Source organism: Crocodylus siamensis, chromosome 1, assembly GCF_052110815.1.
Source record: "Crocodylus siamensis isolate JL-2025a chromosome 1, ASM5211081v1, whole genome shotgun sequence".
Classification (NCBI taxonomy): domain Eukaryota; kingdom Metazoa; phylum Chordata; order Crocodylia; family Crocodylidae; genus Crocodylus; species Crocodylus siamensis.
Window position 1 is genome coordinate 395,597,825 of NC_143395.1, and position 8,949 is coordinate 395,606,773.

Below are 8,949 nucleotides of genomic sequence, written 5' to 3' on the forward strand. Positions count from 1 at the left end.
CCTGGAGAGGCATGGAGGGCATGTGCCCCCCGGATCTAGTCGTGGGGCAAGGGCGAGCTGCCAATGCAGGCTGGGACCAGGGTGACACAGAGCTCTTTCCTGCTGGGGGGCTGTGTCAGGGTACACTCAGGGCAGGTGGCAGTGCTGCTGGCTTGGGGACTACGGGAAGGGCTGTAGCCACTCCAAAATTCGCCACTGTCCCCTCCCAACGATGACACCACATACCTCAAGCCCATCCCCTCCCCTCCCTGCCAGCCCCTTCTCTGGGAAGAGCCTGGCACTGCCCAAGCCCCAGCCTGCAGTGGCAGCCCACTCCACCCCGTCTGCAGATCTGAGGGGCACACCCCCATGCCACCCCAGGGGTGTGCATAGCAGTGAAAGCCACCCCCTCTCCTCATGCACAGCTGAGTCTCACGTCCCACTCCAGCTTGCCAATGCCTACCCCTGTCCCAGCCCCACTCCCTCAATCTGCCGCCCCCATGCCCCTTCCCTCCCCTGACACTTGACCTGGCTCCACTTCCGGGGGGGGAGGAGAGGGGGAATGGGCACGTGGCACTCTAATCATTTGTGACAAGATGAGAGAGGGAATGACAGAGGGATTTTAAGTGAACTGGTTTGGGGCCCTGTTTGGTGATGTTTGCCAGACATTTAAGGCTGGTGAAGAAATGGGAAAGAAAGGTGAAACTTAGCTGTGACTGTATTCAGTGTAATGGCTCACCATGACCTAAAAAAGAGTTGGCACTGAGGGGGGACTATGCAAAATAAGTACTACTATACAGTATACATGGTAGGTTCTTACTGGATCCTACCTTTTTGGCCAAGATCAAGAATGTTTGGAACCAAAGGGAAGGTGTCAGGGCTGGCTCTGGTCCTCCTAGTGTTGTCCTGGTATTGCGGTACCTCGAGGCCCAGTGCTAGTTCCCTCCAGGGGGAGTAACTGCTGTTTTTATTTGTTTGTTTGTTTTTAAAGGACCTCCCTGGCATACACACAAAAAGGGTTCCTATCTGTATGTTTTCTCAATACGGACCATGTGTTTTATAGTCATGTTCAGTGTTTGGCTTCATTTAATCAATTTCATAGTGGGTTTCTATTACTGAGCACATGCTGCCTTTGTCAGCAGTTTAATGATAGACAATGAATCTAATGAGTTTTCTTGTATGCAAAGGTAAGATGAGAAGCTTTTATCGGGGAAAAGCCATGCTGATTTGGGGGGGGGAATGCTTATCTTATAGTCAAGAAAATACAGTAATTAATAAAAAGCCAGTGATCTTCTGTGTCAAAGACTAAATTGTGGCTGCTTCCTAAAAACAGGTCTACTGGTAAAAAAAATATACTAGAAAACTAACATTTTCCCAATGAAAGCCTATTAATGTTTAGCAGACAATGCGCAAATTTCAGGAACAGAAAATGAAATGACATTTAGACAAAAACATTAGTATTAGAATTTCTTTTCCTCTTCCATATCTATTTGCCTGTAGTTTTAGGTCCACAGCAATGGTTTATAGACACATGGCATTCTGCCACTCCCACCTCCTACCTCCGAAAAATACGTAGCATTATGCATCAGTGGAATAATTCCAAAATACTGTTTCAGTGGATTCCTCCAGAAAATGACAGCTAAGAAAAACCAGTACAGAAGCAGCTTCATTTCTTTTACACAAATATTTTTTTCTTATGACTATACATTTAATTCCTAAATGTGTGTTTTCTTCCTACAGTCTTAGTGGCTTGTCTTTCTAAATAGTTTTGAAAAGGAAAGGAAAAATGCTGTTTCACAAATCATTTCAATGGAAAAAAAAGAATCCCCCCCCCCATTTTTGATAATGATTAACCTACTCTGCAGAAGGCAGACAAACTCAAAAGTCAACCAAGGCTTGTTATAGGAAACTGCAAATTGTTACAGTATTTCTCCTTGTATCCACAAAACCTCAAGAGATTCTGTGCAAATTCAGTGACTGCAAAGTCATATTTTCCATTGTTATAAAGATAATATTCATGGAATAGCCAGCTTTTTATTACTAGAATTGTTTATCTAACTTATAGCAAGTGAAGCATGTAGTAGACAAAAACAATCAACAGAACCATTAAAAATCAAATTAAATTTGACCTTTGTAAAAGTCACTTTAAATATTAATAAATGTTTGAAGCTCGGTTATAGAAATTGGATTACATTTGTTTTTTTCAGCAGCGTCAGTTTTGCTTTTCAGAATGTAAGATCTTACATAGCATTCAATATCCTGATATTTGAGCCCCAAAGTTACTTGTTTTTAATTTATAAGAATATCCCTGAAATCATCCAACTATAGGAAATCTTTAAAGAACTCCTGTATCAGAATTTAAATCACCAAGACACTCATTACCACATTACCACAGTCCACAGACTTTTATAAAGTCAGGTCCCCTGATCTTCAGCAGAAAAATTAATTCTCAAGAGACCCTGGGCCACAGCATCTGATGGTTCACCTTGAACCAGAAGATGCTCAGGTCATGGCAAATAACTGCATATCACTGTATGTTCACAATATTTTCACTTAGACATACCAGAGTGCAGATTTCAACATCTGAAGATATAAAGGGTAACCCTCAAGTTCCTATACACTAATTTTTTGAGACCAGTGGCAATGATTTTCTGTCTTTAGTCTAAGAATATATATTTGTGCAAAAGGCTGAGGACTGACAGGTCACTTTGTGATGCTGAAAGCTAGGCTCATATTTCACTGTGTTATCTACTCATTATCAGCAAGAGAATCTACCCAGAAACAGAACAGCATGAACACCTAACACTGAAGCATCTAGCTCACTTCTCTGGAGTAGCAATAGAAATACCACAATCTCAATACTTTTGGAGTAGACTGCAGAGAAGAATAATGTCCTTCAAAAGGCAAGGAAGTTAAGCTGTAGCCACGCTCTTTGGATGTTCACCACCTCCCTTCTCCTCCAATTGGTGGCAACAAACTACATGGGGGTTTTTTAAGATAACTCACTAGGGCAACACTTTAAAACTTTAATAAGTGTAACTCCAAATTTTACCAACAGTAATCATACACAAATCTTTCAAACAACTAAAACTAAGTCAAAGTTACTATCTGATTGCCATGATGTCTGTGCTACGGAATTCTAGGAATCAGTGATTTGCTTTGAACTAAAACTACTGAAAATAAGGCTGACTGCTACCAAAAGCCAGGAGCTTAAAATGTACTGAAATCTTTTACTGCTGCTTCAGTAACCTGGAAAAGACATTTTTAAAAAGCTATCTTGGCATGATCCACCTACATATGATCACATACTGGAAAATACAAATCACTGTTAAAACACGTACATTTTTTAACAATTAAAAAAAAATCCCAAGAGAGATAGCAATCACATCATCATCAGTTTGGAGGCATAGAGCTGAGAGTAGAGGACATATAAAATTTGAGTCAAACAAAAGCAGAACCCTTCTGAAAAAGTGCCAGTCCTTCCCAGGTTACATCTCTATCTACAGTGCTGTTGACTATTTTAAGGTAGACTATTTATTAAGACATCTTATATTGCTTATAGTTCTGCTGTCGATAAAAAGGCAGTTTTCCAAAGAAAAAAGGAAGAAAATAATAGCCACTCTCACAGCATTTATGAGTTTGTTGCCTACATAACAGTTGCTGTAGCACAGATGTGCATGACATTTTAGAGACAAGCTGGCATTTAGGGGCCATTTAAAAAGGCACAACACAATTTAATTCACATAGAAATCCATTTAAGCTGTTCCGTTTAAACTAAGCCTAAATCTAGTCCCAAGTGTCTGGCTGCAAGAACCTGAAACTAAAACAAGTCACAAAAAGAAAGAGGCAATGAAGGGCTGCAAGGAATTACTTGATAAATTGTTTCTTATTCAAGTTAGTTGCATGTGTTGTTTAATACAATAAGCGTTTGCTTTACCAGACCTGTTATGGGCCTTTACATTATAAGATAACTTCAATTTATAACATTTTCCATTCAAACTACATCTCAGAATGCGTTACTTTATTAAGAATAGAGACCAGGTAGACAATCTAACCTGAAAGTTACTGCTGGACTTCAGGGCCAGGCAGGAGCTGTTGCCACTGCCAGTACCAACACATTTCAGTAGGCTCTATAGTTTCAACTTTGCTAGAAGAGATGCCCAGAAAGAGCCACAAGACCATAAAACAGTGTAAAATGTTTTAAAATCAATTTGTTTCTAAACTAACTGCAAGAAACCTGCACAATCACAGAAACTCATTCAGTCCAAGCTGGCCGAGTTCCACTTGGTTTAACCTGTAAACAATTTTTTAGAATATTTTTACAGGATTTATCATTAAAAAGAAAGAAAGAAAAGAGTTAGATATGGTAAGTGAACATACCAGTTCTCTCCAATTTAACAGGCTGTTAAAGTTTGAAAGTGCAAATTACAAAAGTCCATTGAATTAATTATTTACTCAGGAGTTTTAGTTGGAAAAATCTAATCATCAAAACAGCCTTGCATAACTTTCATGCTGCATTCATTTTAAAGCTGATTCAGAGTAGTTATAGCAGGTAAGCAAGTCAAAAAAAAGTTGCAGGAGAATATTTTTTCCACATGGACACTTTAGTTACTGCAAACTGCTATTACATTTCATAGTTTTAAGTCTGATTTTGTAGCTCTTCTCTGAGCCCAAATTCACCCATGTCATTGGGAACATCTCCTTTCCTGTACTCAGTAATAAAGATACGGAAATTTCCCCAATCACCCTGACAGAGATTACCCCAACTCCATTTTTGTAAGTAAAGTATCTACAAAGCAGTCTCAACTACACGGGAAAAAGAGTAGTACTTCCTACAGGAGAAAGATCTTAGCTTTGAACAGCCTGCGGACACTAAGACAGTGACTATTGTGTCGAGCAAATTAAGGCAAATTAAGCTAAAGAGGACTTTCAGGACTGGTGTTAATTACCCCTCACAGAACTGTTTCTTTTTTTCCACAGAAAGGCAAAGAGCTGAATATAGGTAAGGAAAATCTCAGCCCATCAAGCATTTAGATATGTAGGTTTAACAGCATTACTCACATTATGTAACGTTTGATAAGTGTAAGTTTTTGTAGGATCAGGGCTTAATTGTCACATCTAAACAGTGTTCTAAATACATTCTTCTCCACCTGCAACCTCTGTATAAAGAAACTTGGGAACTTTCTGTTTAGTTTGGTTTTGAATTTTTTTTAAACAAAAAGCAGCACCAGTTTGATTATAAAAGTTAGTCTAGTTCAAAGAAGTGCTAAATCCATACACTAGCCAATGGTAAAAATATTTGTATGGGCTCAACTAAAACTAGTTTGGGGTTTTTTGGGGGGGGGGGGTTTGAGCTTCTCTGAACTTCTCATTTTCTCTCTTCTGGACTAGTTTCATCATTTCTCGGAAACTGTTTTGTCAGCTAAGATGTTTCCAGTATTTTCACTTATATCATTGTGTCAATGCTACAGAATAAGGAGAGCCGTTATACGCCTACAATACACATGCAGTTTCTCCTATCAATTTTAAAGCATTTGGGGGCTTACTTTGTGATTCCTTTAAAATCTACACTTTTAAAGATAAGACCTGAATCCAAAGTCAACTAATAAAATGAGTAGTCACATTTTTGCTTCAGGTCATCTAAAAAAATGTATCGCGAAGCTTCAGGATATACAGCAAGCACATTTGTCCATGTAAAGCATGACCTCATATTCTGAGGATGTGCACTTCAGGGACACAGTGTAGGAAGCATACCAGTAATTCAACTAGCATTTGCACAAAATTAACTGATAAGATCCAAACGTATCCCCACAGCAGCCATGCACTGCAGATTCATTTAGGTTTAGCACCAAAGTTGTTTCATTTGTGTAAATGCCTTATGTACGCTCTGCAGGGTTGTTGGCTGTAGCCTGTTGTCTAAGGAGACAGGCAGGCAAGGTTTTTTGGGTAGATGTGGTATCTTTTATTAGACCAACTAAATAGGTGAAAAAAGTTCTTTGCAAGCTTTCGGGCACAAACACCCTTCCTCCAGCGTAGGGAGACTGCTGTTGTTCTGAGATCTGCAGGGTAGAAAAGAAGCTGGGGTAAAGCGATGTCTGGGAAGATGCAAAGGAGTGGAAGTTTGGAAGACAAAGGGTAGAGATAGGAAGGGAGGGGGAAGTGTGAAGGAATGCAGGCCTTCAGCTAAAAGGCTGTCCATCAAAGACAAAAATATCCAACTACCTATGGGTGCACACTTCTCACAAGACAATCACTCTCTCTCTCCCTGATTTCTCGGTTCTAATCCTCAAAAGAAACTTACAAAACCTTTTGTAGACAAGCCCATGAATTTCACTTCCTAAATCTACTGGATACAAAAAATCGTGGACTGATTGGATTTATGACACATGCCTGCCTGACATCTGACACACCAGGTAGCCTGCCTTTTAGCTGAAGACCTGCATTCCTTCACCCTTTTCCCTCTCCTCCTATCCCTACCCTTTGTCTTCCAAACTTTAGCTCATTTGCATCTTCCCAGACATCCCTTTTCCCCAGCTTTTTTTCTGCCTTGGAGATCTCAGAACAGCAGCAGTCTCCCAATGCCTGAAGAAGGGTGTTTGTGCCCTAAAGCTTTTTTTTCCCCAACTATTTAGTGGGTCTAATAAAAAGATATCACATCTACCCAAAGAACTCTGCCTGCCTAAGAAAACTTGCCTATACTGAGAAGTCACAGTTGTCAACCATTCTGTTGCCCACATGCAACATAATGATGAAGCATCCTGTTCCAACTACAAGCGAGGTTTACCAATACAGATGTATAGAAAGCTGGTAACACCTGCTCACTGCATGAATCAGTGATGCTGCTATTGTTTGTTTTTTTCAGCCATGAGTAATCATTTCAAAAATATATCTTGTAATTTGACAGACAAAGTCAAGCCAATATGAAGCAACAAATTTAGCTACAAAGTAACAGCCCAGTAAGTTGTACAGTATAGTTCCCCTAGGGTCAGGAAGTACTTCTTGCCAATGCATAGGGGATCACCTAATCTGACTAACCAGCAACAAGACGATCAGGAGAGCTAGAAAAAAAAAGGAAGTGTTAGTTGAGAATAGTAATATTGTTAATAACATTTATTAGAATCAAAGTGCAACGGCCAAGAGCCCCTTTTCCAAATATATATTCAGAGCAGCCTTCAACACAAAAAAATCATACAAATTACTTGAAGTCAAGTAAATAAGAAACTGTTTTATACTTTCCTTTTACTGTTTCCCATGCTATATTATGTTCAAGTAAAAAAAAACCCTACAAATTCCGGTTATTCAGAGCCAAATTAAAAGGCAATCAGCAAAACCCAGAAAGCATAGCAACTCTCCCACATATATCTGTTTGAATTCCAATGTCTTGGTTTGGCCATATAACACAGAAGTGTACTCTTATTCTCCAAACCTCATCAGCCTACCAGTCAGCTAATGAGCATGCAGTTATTGAGAAAAGGAAATAGGCATTTGCCCCAACTGAATATGTTAACTGTTTAGTCCATAAGACCTGGAAAGTCCAATTTTTGTCCAGGCAGGAGTCACTGGGGTCCAGGGTGGGCACCAGTGAGCCCATGCCTGGAGCGCGTGTCCTGTTCTGGGCTCCCCACTACAGAAGGGATGTGGACAGGTGGGGCGGGGTGCAGCCGAGGGCAACGAAGGCAAGGGGGCCAGGGGACATGACTTCTGAGGACAGGCTGAGGGGACCGGTCCTTCAGTCTGCGGAAGAGAAGACGGAGGGCGGATTTAATAGCAGCCTTCAGCTCCCTGCAGCGGGTTCGAAAGAGGACGGAGCCGGCTGCTCCCCGGCGTGGCAGATGACAGCACGAGCCGCAATGGCCTCAAGCTGCAGGAAGGGAAGTTGCGGCCAGCCCTCTCTCACTGGGAGGGGAGCAAAGCACGGGCAGAGCCTCCCCAGAGAAGCGGAGGCATCTCCATCCTCGGAGGGCTTTCAGACCCGGCTGGAGGATGATCCCCTCGGGGCTGGCCCCGCTCGATGGCCTGCCGAGCTCCCTCCCAACCCCAAGTGCCTCTGCCTCTGGCCGCGACCCCCGCGCGGAGCCGGGCACACCCCGCCCCGCGTGGCCGAGAGGCAGCCCCCGCAGAGGAAAGGGAAGAGGAGGGGAGGCAAAAACTGGAGCCAAACTTTGCAATTGCGGCTGCCGGCGGGGGAGCCCTTTCCCGGCGGCCATTCAAACAAAAGAGGCTCCCCCCGCCCGTCCCGTCCCGTCCCCGCTGCCCCCACTCACTCCGCAGGGCCCCGATGAGCAGGCTGCCGTCCTTGATCAGCTCCTTGATGAACTTGTTGGTCCGCTCCAGCTCGATCTCGTGGCATTTCAGGCGGTCCCTGAAGTCCGGGCTGTCCAAGTAGGAGTCGCTGAACTCCAGGGTGGGCAGCCCCATGGCCGGCCGGGCGCGGGCGCGGGCGGAGGCTGCGGGCGGCGGCGGCGGCGGCGGCGGCGGCGGCGGCGCTCCCACGTCGCTGTCACCTGGTTACATTGTTACCCCGGGACATCGCGGGCGGCGGCGGCGGCGGCAGCGGCGGCGGGGGCTCTTCCGGCAGCTCCCGCCCTCTCCCGCCCTCACTCCAGGCTGAGCCGCCCCTTCTCCCGGCCCTGCCCGGCTCGCAGTCCCCGCCCCGGCGGCCCAGCGCGGGCTGGGGCAGCGCCGAGCCCGGGCAGCCCCGGTGCACGAGTCGGCCTGGGCAGCGCGACCCCAGGGCTCGGGAAAGCAGCGGCAGTGCCCGGCGAGGACAAGAGAAAGGGGCCAGGGCTGCAGCAAGGGGGGCGAGCGGGCACAGGCGCTGCGGAGCAGCTCGTTTGGGCGGGGACGGGGCAAGGCTGCACCTCCAGGTCTGTGCACAGGGCAGGCGTTTGCCCCGGGCACCAAACTTCACTGCTAGGGCACCCGGTGGGGCCGACCTTTGAGCCATCCCTGCCACAAGTGGAGGGGCCA

The 8,949-nt window shown here is 44.5% G+C and overlaps 1 protein-coding gene across 2 annotated transcripts in view; it reads right to left on the reverse strand.

Moving 5' to 3' along the window:
- The window catches only part of ARHGAP42 (Rho GTPase activating protein 42), a 313,916-nt gene extending 305,335 nt beyond the window's left edge, over window positions 1-8,581 (reverse strand). Inside the window, exon 1 of one of the 2 annotated variants that reach the window (XM_090030242.1) lies at window positions 8,244-8,581. In XM_090030242.1, the coding sequence (XP_089886368.1) occupies window positions 8,244-8,397 (154 nt within the window). In that variant the 5' untranslated portion in view covers window positions 8,398-8,581. The remainder of the gene's footprint in view (window positions 1-8,243) is intronic. The other variant, XM_090030234.1, reaches the window with a different exon arrangement.
- Between the last annotated feature and the right edge of the window lie 368 nt (window positions 8,582-8,949).